Source organism: Prunus avium, chromosome 3 (assembly GCF_965620075.1).
Source record: "Prunus avium chromosome 3, drPruAviu1.hap1.1, whole genome shotgun sequence".
Classification (NCBI taxonomy): Eukaryota; Viridiplantae; Streptophyta; class Magnoliopsida; order Rosales; family Rosaceae; genus Prunus; species Prunus avium.
Genome location: NC_142286.1, coordinates 139,922 through 162,069, shown reverse-complemented (window position 1 = coordinate 162,069; position 22,148 = coordinate 139,922). Strand labels below are relative to the sequence as shown.

The window sequence follows — 22,148 nt, the reverse complement described above, 5'->3', positions numbered from 1 at the left end:
TCTATGCCGGTGACATTACCTGGATAAAATTTTCTTTTTAAGGGTTATAACCGTGCAGCTATACTATTTATATTTTAAAAAAAGTCGAGCCTGGCACGTAGGTGCCACGTGTCAAAACAGTAAAGCCGGCCGGCTATACTATTTCTTAAAAAAAGTCAAAAAATCTAGTATAGCCGTATATTTATAGAGACCTGCCCAGCGCCTATGTGCCATGTGTCAAAAGAGTAAAGCCGACCGGCTATAATAATTTTTTAAATTTTTTTAAAAAACCAGTAAAGCCACGCGGCTATTCTTATTGGATTGGTACACTATATCACAGAACACCCTAAAATCAATCCTAAACCAGATTTATCTTTTTACATGAATTCGTGCCCTCTTTTCAGATTTTGGGTTTGCATCAAAATCTTTAATTTCATATGCTTTTGTGGGAGTAGATTTGCTAGCTCCTTCAATTCAGAGATTGATTCTTATAAATCCTTGTGATTTTCTTTATTTATTTCTTATTGGATTGAGCTTGTTGCCCTCCAAATCTGTTCTATCATCTCATGAAAGTTTTATGGGTTCCTTTTTTTATCTTTTGGGGACGTATTTGACATTTTATTGTTAGTATCTTAGCTTGAGAAAAATGTTTTTAAACTATTGATCTCATGGGTATTTTCATGCACATGTTTGGGGCCGAAACTTAGTAAAACCACAAAAAATAAAATAAAAAAATAAAAAACAAAAAATTTCATGACCTTATAGTTATGTAAGATATTTTGAAGATGTAAATTGGGTATAGTAGGTGGATCGTCAATATACGGTGTATACCTCACATGGTGTATAAGTGGATCAATCTATCTTGTGTTGATAAAAACAGAATGAAATGTTTGGTAAAAAGGATTCGAATGGCCATCAAGCTGCACACTCGTACTCTGCAAATCTAGATTGCATGCATAATATATCACTCATAATTTCTATTAGAGAGATTGGGATTGGTAGGGGAAGATGACGAGCCAAGCATGCGGTAAACATGTGCACAGAGACATTTCCTTCCAAATTTGAGGATGGATGATGGATGGATGATGATATATTGGATGTGAAAGACAGGTGAATCTGTACATTTCATAAATAAAAAAAGGCAAACTTGTGGTGCAATGAAACTTTAATGCCCACAAAAATAATCACTATAATCTAATCATTTGTCCAAACAACATAACTAACAATACAAGATAAATACCCATTTTACATAACTCTGAAACCCCAATAGGATGCTATATAATTATAGATAAATGAGGGGCTGCTCCTGTATTGCACATAGAAGTTTTTCCCCTTCAACTTTAAATTATAAGCATCTGCTTCCAGGACATGCAAAGAATGATTTGGCTTATCTAATGGAAAACTAACTTGTCTAAAGTGTATATGGTACAGAATTACGAATCATGCGGCTGCAGACTGTTTGTCTTCATGGTCTTCCAGATTCAAAGCCTGAAGCAGCTTTGGCCAGGATTCAGGAATCCCACCAGGAAGATCAAACTCTAACAATTTTCCTCCACTGCGGCAGAACCCCTCCACGGGGTGACTCTGCAAGGACAACATGATATGTGAAGCACAGATTACAAATTGAACCAAAATTAAAGACTGTTGTTACAAAAAGACTAATTACATAAATAAGTATTGATTGGCCAGTGTCCAAATGTGAACTCGTGACAACAAGGAGAAGGTCCATCTATTAGCCGATGCTGTTCCAACGGATCAGTAATGACAAAGAAATCTTCTCAAGCATGAAGAATGGGGAGTATATTATGGGCGGTAGTGCTTCAGTCATATTATTATTAATATATTTCAAACTTAAAAATAAATCTTCTAGACTCGTTGGTTGACTTCTTAAAAAGGAGTGAAAAGAGCATCCCAAGATATATACGAACTATTCTAAATGAGATTCCAAACAACGTGCTAGATGAGAAGAAGCATCTAATTCTTAAATATACCATACCCACGTGCACTTGAAATCCCAATGTTAAGAGGGGAGAAAAGTGCAATACCTCTCTTGTATCTCGCAAGCGCAGGAGATCCAACCTTTCATGAGGATGCCGGTTTGATAAAGAAGCAAGCTGCATCCAATCATACATTAATACCAGCAATCACAGCCCACAATATGCTCAATTTTAATAAAGAGAAATATAAAGTTACCCAGAAGCTGAAGGTTTGAGTCTCTTGCTGAAATGGCCCTATATCTTTCTAGGGTAATGTACCGTGGAAAGGAAAAACACAAAAGAAGAGCTTCTCTTGGAGGACAAAGGAAAAGAAAACAAAACAAGATAAACAATACAGGAAAGAGGCATGGACTAACAACATTTAAGGGTGCTCAGCATCCCCGATTAACATCTCTAACTAATCAACTGATATGCTAGCTGTAGAATGTAATAATATAAACAAGGCTGAATGCCCAATTCGCACTAGCACTCATCTTTAATTCTTGGCAAGTACTACTACTAAGAAGTCAGAATTGTAATTACTAAGAAGAATACCTACACGACCATTTGCAGCAGATGCATGCAAGTAATTGAGCTTGAAATCCACCCACTATTAGCACATGTATCCATCATGGCCTGGATGATTAGCATACTTTGATCCAATATTGACTTCAAGCCTGTGACGTAGCCACTGATTGGTAATCCTAACTGCGAGAAATGTGCCTGAATGCAGAATTCACGCATGGTAAGAGAATAAAACGATGAGAGAACCAAAAAGAAAAACGACATGAAGTTTTTATTCGAAAAACATATAGTTGAAGACAACTCTGACCTGAAATAGCAGATTGGCTTCGACATGGTGATCATCTAAGTGGTCCTTATCCACTTTATATCAAACTCAAGTTCAGTATTGTCCAAGCCATAGTAAGCTGAATTATACATCTGCAGAAAACTATGCTCATGTAAGATTTTGTAAGGGCTCAATAAATCAAATACTAAGGACACAAAATAATAAAAACCAAAGGCTTTTAACTTGTGTCTTCACCTCATTTAAGTACAAGAGGATCATTGCCACAGCAGCAATGCAAATGATGGGCGTTCTGAAAGGAAAATGGTTTATTGATTAGATATAGGACTGCAAGACTTCATCCATTGACTTTATTAAATTTTGTTAGTTTGTAGGAGGTGAGTGATGTGTGTTGCTCTGATACCACTTGTTGGATTGTTAGGGGAAACAAAGTGATTTTATTAGATGTGGAGAATAGTACATGGCTTTGTGCAGGCTAATTGGCCTCCTTAGCATATTGGCTTATTGGCCATCACACTTGACTTAGATTAGTTTGGGCTATTTGGCCCTTCACTTAGATTGATGAGCTTATTGGCTCCCTTAGTTGGGAGTTCTCTTTGGTTAACTCCCAACCTATTCACTTGATTCATTACATTGGATGGCTTGATGCCTATTTATAATTGTTCCTAACCGACATAGCCCAAGTTCCACCGACTTGGCTTCTTCATTTACAGCCACTACCATATGCAACTTTCTAGACTTAACTATATTACTCTAATATAATATCTAGTTAATGTAGTCTTGCTCTAGAGAATTCCTCCATAGATATTTATCTTTAGCCATATGTGTCTTGCGGCCATGCTTTAGTCCCACTGATTTGCTCTCTTTTATCCAGCCACAAGTGTGGCTTCATCTAGAATATTCTTTGCATATTTATTTTTGTGTTGCCGACATTCCATCATCTAGTTTGTAGGTTCTTGAGTTTTCTAGAATTGTGTAGTTACATCTACACAAATATGCATTACTTTTTCAACAAATTTTCTGATATTCATAACCCCAAACAACCTGATTCCTAGTATTTGAGGCAAATATTCAGAAAGTAATACGATTCGTGTTAATTGATTGTTAGGCGGGCGGATTCGTGTTACCTTACCTTAATAATGACCAGATGATGACCTGGAAGGTTTACGGCCCAAGCCAATGTGCTGGTACAAACCAATACCTATAATTTAATACATATGCCTAATCAGTATATAGAGTAAGAAAATGATCTTTTTATATTCTCTTTTCCTAATGTGTTTTTCAGGAAAGACTCATGCTTACTGAGGTAAAACAGAAATGCCTGAATCTTGTTCCTCAACCAGAGATCTATCTTTGTCATTCAGACCGGCATGGTGTAATCCAATGCCAAACTGCAAGGTGTGCCTCAGGTTAAAGAACCATCTGCTGGGCTTCTTCTGGCATACTAAGAAACTGCCTTGGATGTTCATCTGACGTTCACAACTTCAATAACAGAAAAGCACACAAAAAAAATCGAATCAACGTAGCAGCCGAAACCGAAGGGAAAAAATCGAAGCTTGAGTTGAGAGAGAGGCTCAAGACCGAGTATTTGAATTTTGAAGATTGGACTGTGAGTGCAAGCTTTGTCTGTCTTCATTTGGAGAAAAAAAAAAAAAAAAAAAAAAAAAAAGGACGCCCAGACTCGCCCAAGCCGCCTAGAACCGCCCAGGCCGCCTAGACCCGCCCAAGCCGCCTAGGCGCAGCCTAACTCCCTTATAGCATCAGAGTTGTTATCTTGGTGGAGATTTCAATAGCTGAATGACATTTGATGATTTTCATAGAGAGAGTCCAATCCAATCCAATCAAAGCAACAGCCGAAACAAAAGAAAAAAAATTGAAGCTTCAGTTGAGAGAGAGAGAGGCTCAAGACCGAGTCTTTGAAACTTGGAAGTGCTTAATAGAGAGGCAAATTGGCTGATTGCGAGTGCAAGCTTCGTGTTTGTATGGAATATATTTAAAGGGTATAGCCGATCGGCTATACCTTTAAAATATTTGAATATATTCAGAGTATAGCCGACCGGCTATACTTTTAAAATAATATATTTAACCAGTATAGGATAGAGTTATTTCTTCAATTATTTTATTTATACTAGTGATATTAGGGAATGAGCATTTAAATTCTTTCCGATACCTCCCATTCTATTGATTTCCTGATATTTGTCCATAAATACAACAACAAAAAATAGGGATCCTCCAACATCTTGGGGATAAAAGAATCTTGAATTTCACATTATAAAATTGCTTATGTAAGAATTTACTTTCTAAAATTTTTCCGTCGTAATTATGAACTAAACCCAATGACAACATTTTTCTCATTGCACTTGACAACCCTACTCTTCTGCTATGAGATATATCAATTCGCGTTGTATTCTCTGCAGATAAAAAATTGGATACAAAACAGTCTAATGAGACAACAAAGAGAAGAGTTTTGAAATAAATTGAAGGTATCTGAGGTCATATGGCATTGATATGTATACTAACTATTCTAAATGAGATTTCAAACAACGTGTTAGATGAGAAGTAGCATCTCATTCTTACATATACCATACCCACGTGCACCTGAAATTCCCAATGTCAAGAGGGGAGAAAAGTGCAATACCTCTCTTGTATCTCGCAAGCGTAGGAGATCCAACCTTTCATGAGGACGCCAGTTTGATAAAGAAGCTACCTGCATCCAATCATACATTAATACCGATAATCACAGCCCACAATATACTCGTTTTTAATAATGAGAATCGTCTTTGATATGTAAAGTGATACTATTATGCATCAAAAGGGAACATAGGTATACTGAACACAAGAATAGGGGAAGAAACCATTCTAATGTGGCATCACATAGACTGAAAATTTTAATGGCTTGAATAAGGATAAATGGTAACAAGTAAATAAGATATGTTGATCTAGAGATAAAATCCTTCCCAAATGTTCCAAGCAAAAGCTTCCTAAAGATGAAATTTGAATATGACAAACATTTCAATGGAACAAAAGGTTTAACCTAATAAAACTAATCTTTCATTTCCAACCATTACAACTAACCACCAAATTGAAACAATGCAATCTCAATCAAGCAGTAATATATTCACCCAAAATAATGGAAAATCTGATTCAGGATATTCTTAATGGTCATCCAAGTACCTATTATAGAGGACTAAGAGATTTAAGTTATGGAGATAACCCATTGAAAACAAAAAACAAAAAAGAAGGTAAATTCCGAGTTCATTCAATTCATGTCATTCCTGAGCACTTTACCTTGATGTGCTGCTCCCTGTCCATAACCGAGCATACTCTGCTGCATTATTTGTCAATTCCTACAACTGGACATATATAGAAGTTAAACCATGTAAGCGCAACCAATATGAGGGGGAAAAACATGGAAGAACTTTGTCCTGCATCTTCCTCCAGTGATGCATGTTACACTTTACAGGGCCTTTTAGCAATGGCATTACTAGACTTATTTCAGTGACAACTATAATACATATGAAGATTTACAACCAAATTCCATTAGGTCATGTGTCACATGTGAAATGAGATGCCTTATCCACAACACTTTAAGCTCTGCTTATTGTATCTCAAGTTTTGCCAATTGAAGTTGAAAACTATGCAACTTTGCATCTAGAAAAATGTGTGGCCAATTTATTAATAAAAAATTATAAAAATTAAAAAAAAAATCTCAAAAGCATTGTTAAGCACCAGATCAAGTTTAACTCAAGTTTCTTACTATTCTCTACAACAAAAAATTTAAAAATAAAATATAAAAGAAAAGAGCACACTCCAATAGAGAGATTAAAGCAAACCAAATTGTTACGAACTTACGTATGCTCTCTCTATAGACCTTTCTGGTGGATATATGTCATGTACCCATACGGTACCTGAAGAGCACATCAAAAGTTGAACAAGAGCAGTAACTAAAGATCAAATGAATGGCTAGACATCTCATAAGACAACTCAACCATCTTGGTCCCAAGATCGAATTATACGAAACCGTCGGCAACTTTCAATCTGCATGAAAAAGTATTATTTTAAGTATGTGAATTGATCATTAAAAAACACATCATAACTTCAAACAAAATACATTCTAACATGGAAATATTTATCATAGATAAGCCTATTAGTTAATTTGCAATCTCGGGTGTATAAAAAAAGACAAAAAATAGAGGATAATTGTTCATTAAAGTAGACGTGGCCAGCGCATAGGTGCCAATGCCATGTGTCAAAACAGTTTTTAAAAAAGGAAAAATGCGTATAGCCGTGCGGCTATACTATTTCTTTTAAAAATTCAAAAAGAATCTTTATCGCCCGGCGCCTATGCGCCACGTGTCAAACCAGTACAGCCGCGTGGCTGTACTATTTTTTGTTTTAAAAATTTTAAAAAGGAGTAATGCTGCGCGGCTATGCTGTTCTTAAAGACAATTGGGGAAAGCTTAGTATAGCCTATTATTTTTAGTCGATAGTATGTGAGAATTATGCGTATAATACGTGAATTTTGTGTGTGTTATTGAAATTTTTGTAAAAAACAGGTGTATGAAACATGAGAAATACGTGCGTACGTGTATAATACATTATTAAACGTGAAGGTGCTAGAATCTTAATACGGGTTAATAACTCTAGAAAAGTAAAAAATGAAAAAGGGATAATAGAACTCAAGTAATGGCCTAATAGTAATGGATAGGGCTCTTGGGCTATGGAGAAATTTAATTTGGACACCCAAACAATTAGACAAAAGACTTAGTAAATAGAAATTAATTATTTTGTGGACTTTTTCTATAATTTTTTATATTGAATAACAATTAAAATATAATTATTAATTAAAGTGATTCAAAAAGGCTAAGATATTACTTAATTACATATATTAAATTAAAGAAGTAGGCCAAAAAACAAAAGTAAAGAAACTAATTATATGTTTTTTTTTTAAAGGAATTAAAATTTAGTTTTAAAACATATAGCCGCGACTAGGACGTGGCCAGCGCGTAGGTGCCAGTGCCACATGTCAAAAAAAATTTCAAAAAAGGAAAAACGTGTAAAAAAATTGAAAAAGGCTATACTATTTTTTGTTTTGAAGATTTAAAAAAAGGAGTAAAGCCGGGCGGCTATACTATTCTTAAAGACAATTGGGGTAAAGCTGAATTACAACTAAAATATAATTACTAATTAAAGTAATTCAAAAAGGCTAAGATATTACTTAATTACATATATTAAATTAAAGAAGTTGGCCAAAAAACAAAAGTAAAGAAATTAATTATATATATATATATATATATATATATATATATATTTAAAAAATTTAAAAAAAACTTCTCCCGACGAAAGCTCGTCGGCACAGGTCTATGCCGGCGAAATTGCCCGGATAAAATTTTCTTTTTAAAGGCTATAGCCGCGCGGCTATACTATTTATATATTAAATATATCAAATTATAGAAGTAGGCCAAAAAACAAAAGTAAATAAACTAATTATATGTTTTTAAAAAAAAAATTAAAAAAATACCTCTCCTGACGAAAGTTCGTCGTCACAAGTCTATGCGTGCGAAATTCCCCGGATAAAATTTTCTTTTTAAGGGTTATAGTCGCGCGGCTATACTATTTAATTGTAAATTCATAATTCATGAAATTAATTAAATTCACAATTCATTTTATTTTGGGTCGGGATGTTACAAGCACGCCTTAGATAAGATCCTTAGATGCGACTATATGATCTTAATCGTTGAATTAAATTGGTTAGCCGTTAGTTTGATTCAATAGTTAAGAGATAAGACCTCATCTAAGGATTTTAGATAAGACCCTCACTATAAAATGAATTGCCTTATGTGTAGCCGACCAACTACATGTTGGGCATGTGAGCCTTGTAGAGCCTAATGCTGATGAGCTCACTTTAAATACTCGGGTAATGTCACGCATGATCGCTCTGTCTATTAAGCAGTTAATGCCAAAAACAAATATCGGACAATCAAATTGGCTAGTCGGTGGGATAGGCAGCAATGATGGCAATTAAAACTGGTCAATGAGTGCATAACATACGCTGATTACCAATTGGAGCCCTAAACTAGAAACAATATAAATATTCAGGACCTCCAGCCACCAAAGAATGTGATATGAGTCCAAGCAAGGGCAGAACTACATGTAGACTAGAGTGGGCTTCAGCCTGGTGCAAGATTTAATAAAATATTAATTTGGTGCAAATTTTATAAGATATTTCCTACTCCCCACGAATATTAGTCCACCATTTGTTAAGCTAGTTGGCCCACAAAGTCACATACTTGCAATATATTTGTGGTTTGGAGGCCACGTGAGTGGGAACCATTGTTTCTTCTCTTTTCTTCTTCTTCCGATTTACAGGTTAGCATTTAGATCTACAAGTGCAACAAAGCTTTTGTGTTTATGCCTCTGTGTACATGTTTTGGATATGCTACTGCTATGAATTGTACTTTTGTTCGTGTTTCTGCTTCCCACAGTTTCAGTTTCTGATTCCCACTTGGTTCTTATTGTATCAATTAGCATACCCAAAAAAAAAAAAAAAATTGGTTCTCATTGTTTATATAGATCTTCTATACAAAAAATTAAAATTAAAATTTTAGCACACCTCTGGAAAAATTCCTGGTTCCGCCATTGAGTCCAAGACTCCTAATTATTGTCTCTCTTTGTCTAACTTAAGCATCAAAGGCTGTTTCTTAAGCTCACACTAGAACCCAACTGAATAATAAACTTTTTGGCTTGAAATTGGTGCCATGTACGATTAGATAGATTCCTAATGGGCCACGTCAAAAGCCACCACCTATAGCCTAGTTGGTTGCAAATTGCTGGGACAGACAGCATCCGCCATCCATAGATGATAGAAAGACGGGGAAAACACAGTGATAGAATAATACAAAGCGATATCGTTTGAACAAATGTTAGATTATGGGCATTATGCTTTTATTCCAGAGGTAACCATCGATCGATCTTAGAAAGAAGGAATAGTCCTCACCTTGACAATCCCACTTACAGGGTAATCTTCTTGATTCTTAAATTCCTGACCAATATATCCTTAATTCTGTAATTATTAGCTCATAAAAATCTATATGATCTCTTTGTTTCAATTAATTTGTACCGCAGTATCATCCTCAAACCTAAACCCCCTCAAGCATCCCCCAGCTGCTGCCGACAAAGATAAGAGATTAATTGATGAGACGTACGGTCATGCATGCATTGCGTTTGCGTCGTTTAGCTAATTGCTTATAGCTATATATAGCATGTTGTTGATATATACCCTAAGATAATTAAGATTGAAAAACCCATGCATAGAGATCGAAAATGACAGCTACCTTAATTCCATAGACTTTAGTGATTCGGAATACGACCACAGAGAATATAGTTTATTTATTTATTTAATATGCTCTCACCACCTCACCTCAGATATGGCGAGCATCATCTCGCACATTCTTCAAATTGGTGGGTATATTATATATGCACAATCTCCGGCCCTAACCAATTATATCGTGCACCAGACCAGACCAGACCAGAGCGGTTATATATAGTCATTCTACTATACATTAATTTCAAGGTAATCTTTATCTAGTTTTTTCGTTTCCTACTCGATATATATGTGCAAAGAATTGAAATTATTTAACGTTTTTGCGACGGACTTGCATTGCTTTCATCATGCATACTGAAAACGATGACTCTAATCGGGCAGAGAAACAAGGTGATAACAAATCCGTAAATTAGAATTAGCTTTGGTGCTTCATAATTTGAAGCTATATATATATATATATATATCTCTTGCATTATTTCTTGATGAATTTTTAAGATATCTCACTTTCTTTACCTTTCATCCATTAAACTTTGATTTCTCAATGATCGTTATCCATCATTATTCTCTACTCTTCTTCTGGCCTCATACGCTATGTATCGATATAGTTTGAAGAACATGGTGTTGAATGAATATATTATATTTGGATAAATCTGCCACAGTTTTACTGAGTTATGTGAGTTTGTTGCAAGTGTTCTTAATTTCCAGTATCATTCATATATACATGTTCATTAAGATTTTCTTTGTATTATTAAGTAAGAGGGCTAGGATTTTCAAAATTCACTCTTCTAAACTTTGTTTCCTTAACCAGCTTTGTGGAACCTTGTTTCAGGTATATTCTTGAAGATGGATGATGTTGGGAGGTCCGGTGGAGCCAAATATGACTACTTGCTTTTTGGTAAGATACAATACAATGATGCAACTTAAAAAAGGCACTCACTCTCTATTTTTGTAAACCCTTATGCGAGCCAAGTGTGTAATGTTTTGATTAACCAGATGAAAATTGTAAGCTTTTTCTCTTCTTCTTTTATATGTAAATTTTATTGACTTTGAATTAATTGTGTAGATTTCTGGATTTAATTATTAAAAGCATCTCTTCTTTCAGACTTTCACTTGAACAACTACTCACTCTTCTGTTTGGTGGCTTCCCAACATGTCTTTCAGATTTGGATGATACTCTATACCCCCTGAGCTCAGGTCTCAACTTGTCATGCCGCAAGAACATTGAAGGTATGGCCTTAAACTACTACTAATAATCAGAAGAAGATGCTATATATTAGTCAGGTGATAATATTGTATTTCATTACTCATAATCATTAATAGATTACTCATAATGAGTTTGAGCAATTTCGATTCTAGAGTTCATGCAGCAGCACTTACACATAGAAGAAAGTAAGGTACCAAGGATGTGCCTGGAACTGTACAGGGAATATGGGACAACCATGGCCGGTCTAAAGGTAAAACATATTGCTGTCCAATCTCGGAGTTTATTTTCTATCAATCTTTAGTATCCTACTTCAATATATATATATATATATATATATATATATATATATATATATATATATATATATATATATATATATCTAGAACTTTGATAGTTTCCATCTCTTCATCCAGGCTCTTGGTTATGAATTTGACAACGATGAGTTTCATTCACACGTCCACGGCAGGCTACCCTACGATTCATTGAAGCACGATATGGTGTTAAGGAACCTTCTGTTATCGATGCCCCAGAGAAAAATAGTACGTCAGTACTGGTTAAAATTTGTTCACATTACCTGCCTCCTGTTCATAGAGTTATAGCTTATGGTAAACTAAGATGCATCTACTGGTATTTTCAGATCTTCACTAACGCTGACAAGGCTCATGCGGCTCAAGTTCTCAACAGGCTGGGCTTGGAAGACTGTTTTGAAGGCATCATATGCTTTGAAACTCTTAACCCTCATCACCTTGAACCAGTTGATTGCATGACATCAGATGACCAAATGGTCCTCATAGAACGGACACCAGAGGGCAAAGCCAATTCACCAATTCTCTGCAAACCCTCTGTGGAAGCAATTGAAGCTGCTATTCGTATTGCAAATGTTGACCCAAAAAAAACTGTAAGATTGGATGCTTGGTTAAACTTGGAAGATCCCATTTTCACTTATTTTCTCGGTCAAGCCTTACTTTACATATTCTTTTGCTTCAAACATTATGGGGATTATTATTATTTTTTTTTTCGCAGATTTTCTTTGATGACAGTGCTCGAAACATAGCAAGTGGGAAGGCAGCAGGACTTCATACAGTCATTGTAAGAGCTCTACAACTACAAAACAAAAACAAACAAAAAAACTAATAGAAATAACTGAACCATCAGAGGAAGGAAACTTGTAGCTCATCATAAATAACTACAAGTTTTAAGCATGACTTGCTGATTGTCTTCACTACCATCAACAAACAAACAAGTTATTTGAACTTTAATTTTGTGAGGTTTTGATACAAGTGGGAAACTTATGGCAGGTGGGAAGTTCAGTACTAGTGCCTGGTGCAGATCATGCATTGAGTAGCATCCATAACATCAAAGAAGCAATACCTGAGATCTGGGAAGGGGAAGGGGGGCAACAACTAGAGCACTTTATAAAGTCAACTGCTGTTGACACAGTGATCCTTGCATAGGTCTTCTACCGACTGTGTCACAGTTTCAGTCACCTTGGAATGCAATCGTCAGTCAATGAAGTTTAGCAGTAATTTGGCAAAAAAAATTGAATTAAGGATCCTTACAACCAACTTATTATACATCTTATAAAACAATAGAGTTCAACTGATACCATATAATTCGTGTAATTGACTCCATGTAGTTCTTTTCTAAAAACATAGTGATAAGTGTGTCTCTGTTTTTAGTCCAAAAGAATACATGTCATGTTTGATGTACCTTCATCTCTAGCTTATATATTCCCATTTGAACTTTTCTCAGCGGAAATGAACAATCTTTCAGATGCATGACTGGTATATTTCATTTCACAGTCAAAATAAGATACATAGTTAAGAACAACTCTGGAATAGACAAACCGGAAAACTGCATTCCACAGTTATACTTTTTGACGAGTAAGAAGGCATTCAGTCCAAAAGCAACTCTCCACAGTTAACAATTCTGCATGGCAAACGAGGGACATCTGACCTGCTTGTCTCTTGGGATTCAAGTTTCCGCAGAACATCCATTCCCTCAATCACATGTCCGAACACCACATGGCGATTGTCCAACCATGGAGTCTACATGATGCACATCCAAAACATTAATTGACAAAGTTCTGAAACAGAACATAACTAACTCAGCTAAACAGGGTACATTTCAGTTAGACTTATTTTCTATGCCTGGAATGAACACAGTGATATAATACTAAAAAACTAATGTTTTTTTCCAATCATTCTAATGTCCTACTTTGACTGGATGTGTAATGATGTAAAAACCAAAAATTGATCCATAAATAAAAGTAAACCTTGAAAACCATTTGTCTCTGTGTGTGTGTGTGTGTGTGTGTGTGTGTGTGTGTGTGTGTGCATATCTCAGTTCTTCTTTCAACTGTTGATGGATCTCATAGATGTTGTATGGGCTTGTTTAAAGATTGATTTGAAATGTTCTGTATGGTTGTTTAGACGAAAACAAAATCAAATCTTCTCAAGAAGATTGCAACCAAACAAAGCAGTTGCACCTATTCAAAAAAAGTCAGTCCTGCCCATAAAGTATAGGAAATATAGAATAAAGCATACTGAGAATTCAAACAAGTCAGAGAAAAGTATTTAGTTAAATATGTGATATACAGAAAAAAAGAATTGCGAAGTTGCAGCAGCCATCTTACCTTCACTGTGCAGATGAAAAACTGGCTCCCATTAGTACCAGGGCCTGCATTAGCCATGCTCAGTACACCAGGGCCAACATGCTTCACTGCAAATAAGTGTTTTTTAATGTTAGTACTGTAAGGGCTTTCATCTAACAATCAAATGCCTCTCAAATGGAAGGATCTCAACTCCAAGTAAAAGTTCTCATTCAAATTGAAAATAGTAATATAAGCTCTATTCTATTTTTCTATGCTCTGTAACAAGAACATACATGCAAAGCTCTCATCTGCAAATGTGGAACCATAGATACTAATTCCCCCTGTTCCCTGCAGCCAGTAAAAACAATTAAATTTGGATAAATTTAGTAACCCATGAGCATCCTATCCTATCTTATTTATTAGAGAGAGAGAGAGAGATCACATCTCCTTCAGTGAAGTCCCCTCCTTGGATCATAAAATCTTTAATGATGCGGTGGAAAGAGCATCCTTTATAACCATATCCTTTCTCTCCTACAAGAACAATAATCAATATTAATACAAAGCAAAGAAGTAGAATAAGAGCTGAGCAGCAATTGGAAAGGGAAGAGAAAAGAAAGAAAGGTTTGCCTGTGCACAAGGCGCGAAAGTTTTCGACAGTTTTAGGAACAACGTCACCAAAGAGGCCCAGTACAAGCCGACCAACAGCTTCACCGCCAATTTCTGTGTCAAAGAAGCACTTGGTTGTTACTTTGGCTTGCAGCTGCTCTACATCCTAAAATCACACAACCACGGGAGAAAATTAACTCTCAGAAACTATTATTTCCATTCGGATTTTGCAAGTAATGCCCGTTTCTATAAGTTGTTTATTTCCTATTTACTGAAACCCTCTAAGCCATCTCAATGCTCGGTGCATTGTTGAAGGAGTGGAGAAGGAGAAGCACTCACATTTGACATAGAGTTGGTGCACATCATTGTTTGATGTTTGACAGAGAATCTGGATGCATAGGGAGGCCTGCGTAGAGTGACCTGCAACCTTGTAGCAGTAGCAGTGGATGTCACATATGGCATGGAACATTGGCTATAACCACCCTGGAACTTGGAAGTGCCCACACATAAAAAATAATTACATTTAGGACAAATTTAAATGAGCAAAGATAGGTAAGGCAGGCCTACTCTCAAAGTCTCAAGCTCAAATCAAATATTTGGGCCGTGGAATTCACCTGGAAATGACGGAAAGGAAGAGAAAGAGTGCTTCTCTGGGTGTGAAAGATTTGCACTGAGACAGCAGATGCAGAGGCCATAGTCATTGTCTTTCGGTTTTGTTCCTTGTGGATAGGAAACTAGGAAAGTCTTTCTACTGTCAACCTGAGCCTGGTAAAGTGGCAGTTGATATCGATTTCTGATATCTCATCTGTCAATTCATTCTTCAAATCCTCCGCCTACACAACCCAGGTACAAAGAAAAGAAAGAAAGAATTTGGTAAATGGGCTGAATTAACCTCGCAAGAAGAGTTTTGAGTGGAGGATACTGGGTTTGGACCCTAAACCCTAAAGTAGACACTGGGCCTCTACCAACCCAAGTCAATGAAGCCCGTACACGTACATATACAATACAATACAATACAATACAAGCACAGAGAGAGAGAGAGAGAGAGGAGTAAACAAAAAACCAAAAACAGAGAAAGAAGATGCGAGTGAGTCAGATAACTGATGATGACTCATTCAGGAGGAGGAGAAAGCATTGGGTAGTCAGATAAGAATGGCTGTGTGTCAGTGAGTGAATGAATGAAAATGCAAAGCGCTAATATTGTCCCTAATTACACTTTGGTCCCTATCCCTTCTCCCACTGCTTCAGCTGCTGCAACTGCGAAGCCCTCTTTCTTACTGCTACTAACAGTAACAAAAGCAAACCCGCCTTCAAAAACCCCAAACCTTGCTGCGAGTGTTTTCTCGTCATCTTTTATAAAACCAAACCATTCCACCGTCTCCCATTCCAGTTGCAGACGTCATGCGCAGTGCTCATCTTCAAACAAGTTCGATTCGGCCTTCTTGTCTCAGGATGACGAGGATGATGATGATGACCAAGCTGTATCGGAGGATGGTAATGGTGACGTAAGCATAAATATGGATGCTGCGGCGGATGATATTGATATTGATATTGATGTAGAGATAGAGAAGACGGGAAACAACTGTCGGAGGATCCGATCGGAAATTGGGATAGGAGCCCCACTCAACACTGTCTGGAATCTCTTGACTGATTATGAGAGATTGGCCGACTTCATTCCGGGACTTGCCGTCTGTAGATTGCTCCATAAGACAGACAACTATGCTCGACTTTTTCAGGTTTGCTCCTTAATTTGCGTTGCGTGCGTCTGTGTCTGTCTTTTTTTCTTGTAATATTTCATGGGGTAGGCTCTCATATTTCACATTTGAAATTTCTAACAGATTGGGCAGCAAAACTTGGCATTTGGGCTGAAATTCAATGCTAAAGGAGTCGTAGATTGTTATGAGACTCCGCTTGAGACCCTTCCTAATTTGGGTCACAAGCGTGATATCGAATTTAACATGGTTGAAGGTGATTTTGAAATCTTTCAAGGAAAATGGTCTCTTCAACAGGTAAATTTCTCTTCTAAACTCTGTCTGTCTAGTGTACTCTATGGTGCAAACAATACAATAGCTTAGACGGAGGTAAATGAGGCCTACACTTTTAAAAGCTTACAGGGTCAAAATGAATGATTGTTGATGCAGCTGAATAGGGAAATATCATGTGACGACTCTTTGATAGAGCAGCAAATGCACACAACTCTTTCCTACTTGGTTGATGTAAAGCCAAAGCTATGGTTGCCCATTCGGCTTGTTGAGGGTAGACTTTGCAAGGAGATAAAAATCAACCTTGCATGCATCCGAGAAGAAGCACTGAAACTAACTCACAGTAACACTATGCACCACACTCGTTAAGTATTGCTATATATGCGCCCTGTTGTTATATTCATTCATCATTACATATTTATTGGAAAGTGATTTGTTGTAATCTTTCTCCAATTGGGTTCCTTGCGCATCTAAAGGAAACCAAGAATTGTATACAACTGTGAATAAGCGTGTACAATCCAATACAAATATATACAGCAGTCTAACCGCATCAAAACCAATGTTAACGAAACTCCAACTTCCTATATGCTACTAACCAATCCACTGTGGCTATGTGTTTGAATTAATATTATTATGCACACTGGTTAAGATATCTGGAACAATTGCATGTTTTCTGTTTCAAGGCGTTGCCATTATCATCGTATTCGAGCTCTTCACGGGCTCATTCGAAGACATAGACCTGCTGTTTACTTAAATGGAAACTAAAATGAGAAACAACAGGATTGATGGTGTGTTTCCCATCTTTACACTCTTCTTTCTAGTTTTGATCCATTGCTTTTTCTTTCTTAACTTTTCCTCGTAATGTTTTGTCCTCCATTCCTTCTAGATATATTAATGGTTTAAAAAAACCATTCTAGGTTGGTCGACCAATTAAACACCAAGCTTTGTCTCTGTCCAAACTTCAAACGCTCAAAAAAGGGACTCCGCCAACTTATTTTGGCTGTTGGTGTTGGGTTCAATGTCCCTACTTAAGTGGATGCTCACTTGGATTCAATGAACTTACTTAATGCATGTGGTGTTCTTTCCACATAGTACATTCATCTGTTGTATGTAAATGGAGAGTTGGATGCATTCTTTGTATGTGCATAGGTTCATTGGAGGTAATGAAAGAGTTTAGTTTCCACAAGGTTTCATGCATTTATTGGGGTGCATTGGTTCGTGATGTGGGTGGATTGTACAATGCATCTATGGCCTTCTCCTTGGCTATATAAAGGGAGGTTTGTTCTGAAATCAAGTGAGTCATTAAGGCATTAACTCAAGTATGAGTGTGATTCACTAGGGAGTTGGATCTGTATCAAGAGTCTGTATAACTCTTTGGAGAATCAAGAGAGTGAATTTCTCTTGGGTGAGAGTGATGTTCACAGGTTTGAGAGATGGTGTACAAGGGGCTTGGGTTTGGGTGCAAAACTCTTGAGCGGTTTATTTCTTGTACTTGTATTTCTCTCATATAGTGAAGGTGGTAACACTCTGTGGGCGTAGGCAAGTTATGTTACCGAACCATGTTAAATTCTTAGTGTGCTCTCTTATTTCACTTGTCGTCATTTTAGCACAATTCATTTATTTTATCTTTCCGTCAGTTTCATTGTGACGAAAGGGATCGCAGTTTCGTCATGGCAGGGGAGCATTACTCTTTCTCATAAGAGAGTGAAGGATGTCCTTGTTCAACTGGGCTTGACTAGAGTGTTGAAGGGTAAGGATGCAAAGCCCGTGAGGATGACGGATGATGAGTGGGAAGACTTGCAGTTGAGGTGTGTCTGTACAATTCGACATTCTATTGCAAGTAATCTTATCAACAACTTTTTTTCTTTTTTTTTGTGTCGAAGAAAGATGATGATTTCATTACAAAAGAAAGCTCCAAAAGGGAGACCAGTACAATCAGTAATAAAATATCCCATGCAAACAGAAACGCATGAAGCAAAGATACCATGCCACAAACTAAACTGATCAAGAGGAAAAGAATATGACAGACAGTCCAAATGCAAGGACGTCTAAAATGATATCTAGACCAGTCGCAACCCACTTAGAATAGGTAAGGGCAGGGAAGGCCGTCCTTACTTAGAATGTGCACAAGAGAGGTGGGGGGTGTCTCTCAACCCAAACTTCCGTACTCCTCCTCGATAGTGCCAGCAACGCAAGATTTTCCGCCGCTTGATTGCCAATCCCATTAGTCCAATTTCATGAACACTCCTCAAATCCCCTTTGTTCCTCACGGATGAGGGTAAGGACGAGATAAAGGTTCCATCTCCCTTTGCCAATATTCCCTTTGACAAATTTAATTAGCTCCAAAGAGTCAGACTCAAAGCATATCTTGCAAATTTGCAACCCTCTAAAAAAGCAACTGACCGCGTCCAACGCAATCTCCGCATGGAAAGTTACAAATTTTGCCCCCATAAAACTCCCCTCAGAGTTGCGGATAATAATGCCAGCCCCCGCACGACAAGAGCCCTGATGCCAAGCAGCGTCGACATTGATTTTGGCAAGAGAAGTGGGAGGAGCAATCCACCTAGCTATTGGAGTTTGATGGTTATTCCCCAAAGTGGGATGAGTAATTTTATGCTTCAATAATAACCGCTCGTTCACTTGGTCCGAGATAGACTTGAGAGCCCTTTGTGGATGGGGGTTGTTGTTGTCAAAGACCGCCCTATTCCTTGTCTTCCATGTAGTCCAGCACGTGAGTGCAATATGATCCAGAACACGGTTTCTCTCCTCCTTGGTGTTAAGGCCCATAGTAACACAATCTCGCAGCCACTGATGCAAAGTGGAGATGATGAAGATTTTGCACCGAGATTGTTGGAGAAGTTGGAAAGGCATTTCTTTGTAAGAACTTAACCACGAAGCTGAATTTAAAGCGAAGTTTATACAAGCTGAAGATGGAGGGTGCGAATCTCATGAAGCTGCATGCGCATTGTCAACATTAGTGAAGACCTGAAAACATTAGTATTAAAAAAAAAGCATTATTATGACCACTGGCAGATCTACAGAGGCGCAAGGAGGTGCAGCTGCACCTCCCCTCGCCGGAACCTTCCTTGGGAATGCCAGAATTTGCCCCTTTGCTAGTGACCACCAATTGTTCGACTAAATGCCTCAAAGACGTTGTTTTGTTTGGTGCTGAGTGAGACCCTGCATATTTACCTTAGATTTTTGGGCTCGATCTCACGAGCATGTAGGAGAAAACGGTTCATCAATCGGAGCTCCACAACCAAAGTTATGAATTTTCGAAGTTTTTCTACAATATGTGAAGTTCAGTTGCAAAGCCACAGTTCGAGGAAGAAGAAGACTCCGCGTCAGCGCTTCTCATTTTGATTTTTTTTAAATGGTCCAATAGCAAGCTGAAATATGTCTATTTCTAATTGGCCTAACTTAAAAAATTCATTAAAAACTCATATGTGTTCCAAAAAATTCACCAAAAATTACCCTGAACTTTTAATCACATGCACTTTTATCTCATGACATCCAAATCACATGTGCTTTTGGTTAGATTAATTGGTATTGACTTTCGTTAGATTAATTATGTAATTGTCATGAATTTTGTTCATATTTGATATGAATTTTGGTAAACTAATTGTGTCACTGACAAGGATTTTGTTCATATTAATTGATATTCCATATAGACTATAATCAATTAGTTATAAACGTAAAACTCTTATTGTTTAAATTATGAATGATGTTCGTTTGGTTTAAATTCTAAGGGCATGTAGTTGTCTAAATTATTTTTTGAATTTTTAGCCTTTTTTTAAGACACTACACAAATGTTAGCACTTGAACCCAGAACCTTACTTGAGTCCTTTGCAAATTTTTAGCCTTTTAAATATTGCACCTCCCCTGAAAAATTCCTGGATCCTCCACTGATTATAACTATGCACGAAGGTACCAAAATTTAAACAAATTTAATGAAATTTCATATTATGTTGCATATGGTATGACCGTACGATATTCAAATTAATGTCGTAAGAAATCACAAGCACCAAGTTGGCGCTTTTACCAAGATTTAGTGGGCTAGTGCGAGATGACTCAACGACTTGATGATTACGTGTCATCGAGGTATTAACCAGTTAGTCCCGAAAAAAAAAAAAAAAAAACGGTATTAACCAGTTTGTCCCAAAAAAATAAAGGTATTAACCAAATTCTTTTCCTATTAATTTTCCAGTGAAACAAACACACTTCAATTGGCGCGTACCTCACCCTAGGGGTGTTTTCGGTGCGGTAACCGCACCGAAACAAAGAAACCGTTTACCGGTCGACTACCTGCGGTTTAGCCAAAATCCAAATCAACGTTGCACCGCACAAAGACGGTTACCGGAGCTGCCGGTTACCGTGGGTAGCTGCGGTATCGGTCGGTTACCAAACCTGGAATAACAAACCTGCAAAAAAAAAAAGTAGAGAAAGAGAGAGAAATAACCTTGATTCATCACAAACACAAAGAAGGAGGGAGAGAGAAATTTAAAAAATAAAACCAAACTTAGTTATTAATCTAAGAACCAGAGAGGAAATAGAGAAAGGAAGGGGGGAGATAGAGATGAGTTAAAGAGAGAGGGGAAGAAGAAGATAAGGAAGAAGGCTCGTGGTTTTTTGTTTTCTTGGGCAGTGAACGGTGAAAGGAAACCTTGGCATTTATTAACAACCATTTAAAATATTAAAAAATCCCATGACAATCAAAAGTTGTTAATATTTAGAATTTAAAATTAATTACATCAACCCCATTTGCCCATTTCCCCACTAGAATATTAAAATATTGTATAGAATATCAAGGGAGGGAGAAGAAAATGTAACGGCAAAGAGAAACATTTCTCTCTCCTTTTTATTTTTACCTTCTTCTTCACTTTTCTTTCCTGCTATCTTTTCTCTCTGTTTCTCATTTTCTTTTTGTTCTGCGTTTCTCTCTTTTCTTTCTTTTTTTCTTTTTCTTCCTCTTTCGTTGCTTCTCTCTTCTCTCTATTTCTCTTCTTCTCCTCTTTTTGGCCTGGCTTGGTGGGGTTTTTGGCCTCCTGTTTCTCAGATTCAAAGGGAAGATGAGGAAAGGAGGAAATTCAGAGACGACTAGGGTTCGAATTTGAAGGGAATGAAATGAAATGAGGGAGAGTCGATCTCAACCTCTAGTTTCTTCGGCCAGGTGTATTAAAAATATATTTTAATATATATATGTATATATATATATCGGTCGGTTGCGGTTGCCGACGGCTTTGGTATCCTGCAACCGCATCCGCATCTGCCGTATTTCGGCTCGGTCGTCCAACCGCAACCGGTCATTGACCAGAAAAGTCAACGGTTTGCCGACCGGAAATATCGATCGGAAATCTCCGGTTTCCGGTATTTGCGGTCCAACCGCACAGCACTACCTCACCCTACCCAGAGCTCATTTTAGAGGAGCATTTTTGCTCGCCACTTTAACAAAATGTGTATCCTCACCACTCTTTAAAAAACTTGACACATGTCCATGGTATAACTATGGTTAGTTATTTAGTTTTAAATCTTTTAAATTATTCAAAACCAAAAAATTAAATAAAAGAAAAACTAAAAATAACATTTTAAAAAAATCTATCTACTTCTCTCTCACCTTTCCCAACCCAACCCCACCCTACCCCAGACTGCATATTCTCTACAACCACCCTTTCAGCA

The 22,148-nt window shown here is 37.1% G+C and overlaps 3 protein-coding genes across 7 annotated transcripts; 2 read left to right on the top strand and 1 right to left on the bottom strand.

Annotated features, from left to right (window-relative positions):
* Positions 1-9,655: 9,655 nt before the first annotated feature.
* On the top strand, positions 9,656-13,056 carry LOC110755755 (Haloacid dehalogenase-like hydrolase (HAD) superfamily protein). Of its 4 annotated transcripts, XM_088250054.1 has the most exons (9): positions 9,763-9,781; positions 10,281-10,336; positions 10,917-10,982; positions 11,249-11,314; positions 11,444-11,541; positions 11,705-11,830; positions 11,929-12,189; positions 12,315-12,380; positions 12,590-13,056. In XM_088250054.1, the coding sequence occupies exons 3-9, from the start codon at positions 10,931-10,933 to the stop codon at positions 12,743-12,745; spliced, it is 825 nt and encodes a 274-aa protein (XP_088106180.1). In that variant the 5' UTR covers positions 9,763-9,781; positions 10,281-10,336; positions 10,917-10,930; the 3' UTR covers positions 12,746-13,056. The 4 variants fall into 4 exon arrangements, with proteins under 4 accessions (XP_088106181.1, XP_088106180.1, XP_021812717.1 ...); XM_088250055.1 differs by lacking the exon at positions 10,281-10,336 and having other exon boundaries at positions 9,656-9,781; XM_021957025.2 differs by lacking the exon at positions 9,763-9,781 and having other exon boundaries at positions 10,188-10,336.
* A 2-nt stretch (positions 13,057-13,058) lies between these two features.
* On the bottom strand, positions 13,059-15,377 carry ROC4 (rotamase CYP 4). Of its 2 annotated transcripts, none has more exons than XM_021957027.2 (7): positions 15,105-15,377; positions 14,830-14,979; positions 14,512-14,656; positions 14,327-14,415; positions 14,178-14,232; positions 13,927-14,012; positions 13,059-13,339 (listed from the first exon to the last, which is right to left on the bottom strand). In XM_021957027.2, the coding sequence occupies exons 1-7, from the start codon at positions 15,189-15,191 to the stop codon at positions 13,187-13,189; spliced, it is 765 nt and encodes a 254-aa protein (XP_021812719.1). In that variant the 5' UTR covers positions 15,192-15,377; the 3' UTR covers positions 13,059-13,186. The 2 variants fall into 2 exon arrangements, with proteins under 2 accessions (XP_021812719.1, XP_021812720.1); XM_021957028.2 differs by having other exon boundaries at positions 14,830-14,973.
* Positions 15,378-15,521: 144 nt separating this feature from the next.
* LOC110755754 (Polyketide cyclase / dehydrase and lipid transport protein) lies at positions 15,522-17,028 on the top strand. Its single transcript, XM_021957021.2, has 3 exons — positions 15,522-16,226; positions 16,329-16,499; positions 16,632-17,028. The coding sequence occupies exons 1-3, from the start codon at positions 15,669-15,671 to the stop codon at positions 16,839-16,841; spliced, it is 939 nt and encodes a 312-aa protein (XP_021812713.1). The 5' UTR covers positions 15,522-15,668; the 3' UTR covers positions 16,842-17,028.
* The last annotated feature ends 5,120 nt before the right edge of the window (positions 17,029-22,148 follow it).

Coding starts and splice junctions, on each gene's coding strand:
- ROC4 (XM_021957027.2), bottom strand. CDS start 15,191: ATGACTATGGCCTCTGCATCTGCTGTCTCAGTGCAAATCTTTCACACC. Junction 14,416..14,511: donor CTTTCGCGCCTTGTGCACAG/GCAAACCTTTCT, acceptor TTGTTCTTGTAG/GAGAGAAAGGATATGGTTAT. Junction 13,340..13,926: donor TTTTCATCTGCACAGTGAAG/GTAAGATGGCTG, acceptor TGCATCATGTAG/ACTCCATGGTTGGACAATCG.
- LOC110755754 (XM_021957021.2), top strand. CDS start 15,669: ATGAAAATGCAAAGCGCTAATATTGTCCCTAATTACACTTTGGTCCCT. Junction 16,227..16,328: donor ACTATGCTCGACTTTTTCAG/GTTTGCTCCTTA, acceptor AATTTCTAACAG/ATTGGGCAGCAAAACTTGGC. Junction 16,500..16,631: donor GAAAATGGTCTCTTCAACAG/GTAAATTTCTCT, acceptor TTGTTGATGCAG/CTGAATAGGGAAATATCATG.
- LOC110755755 (XM_021957024.2), top strand. CDS start 10,435: ATGCATACTGAAAACGATGACTCTAATCGGGCAGAGAAACAAG. Junction 10,983..11,248: donor ATATGACTACTTGCTTTTTG/GTAAGATACAAT, acceptor CATGTCTTTCAG/ATTTGGATGATACTCTATAC. Junction 12,190..12,314: donor ATGTTGACCCAAAAAAAACT/GTAAGATTGGAT, acceptor TTTTTTTCGCAG/ATTTTCTTTGATGACAGTGC.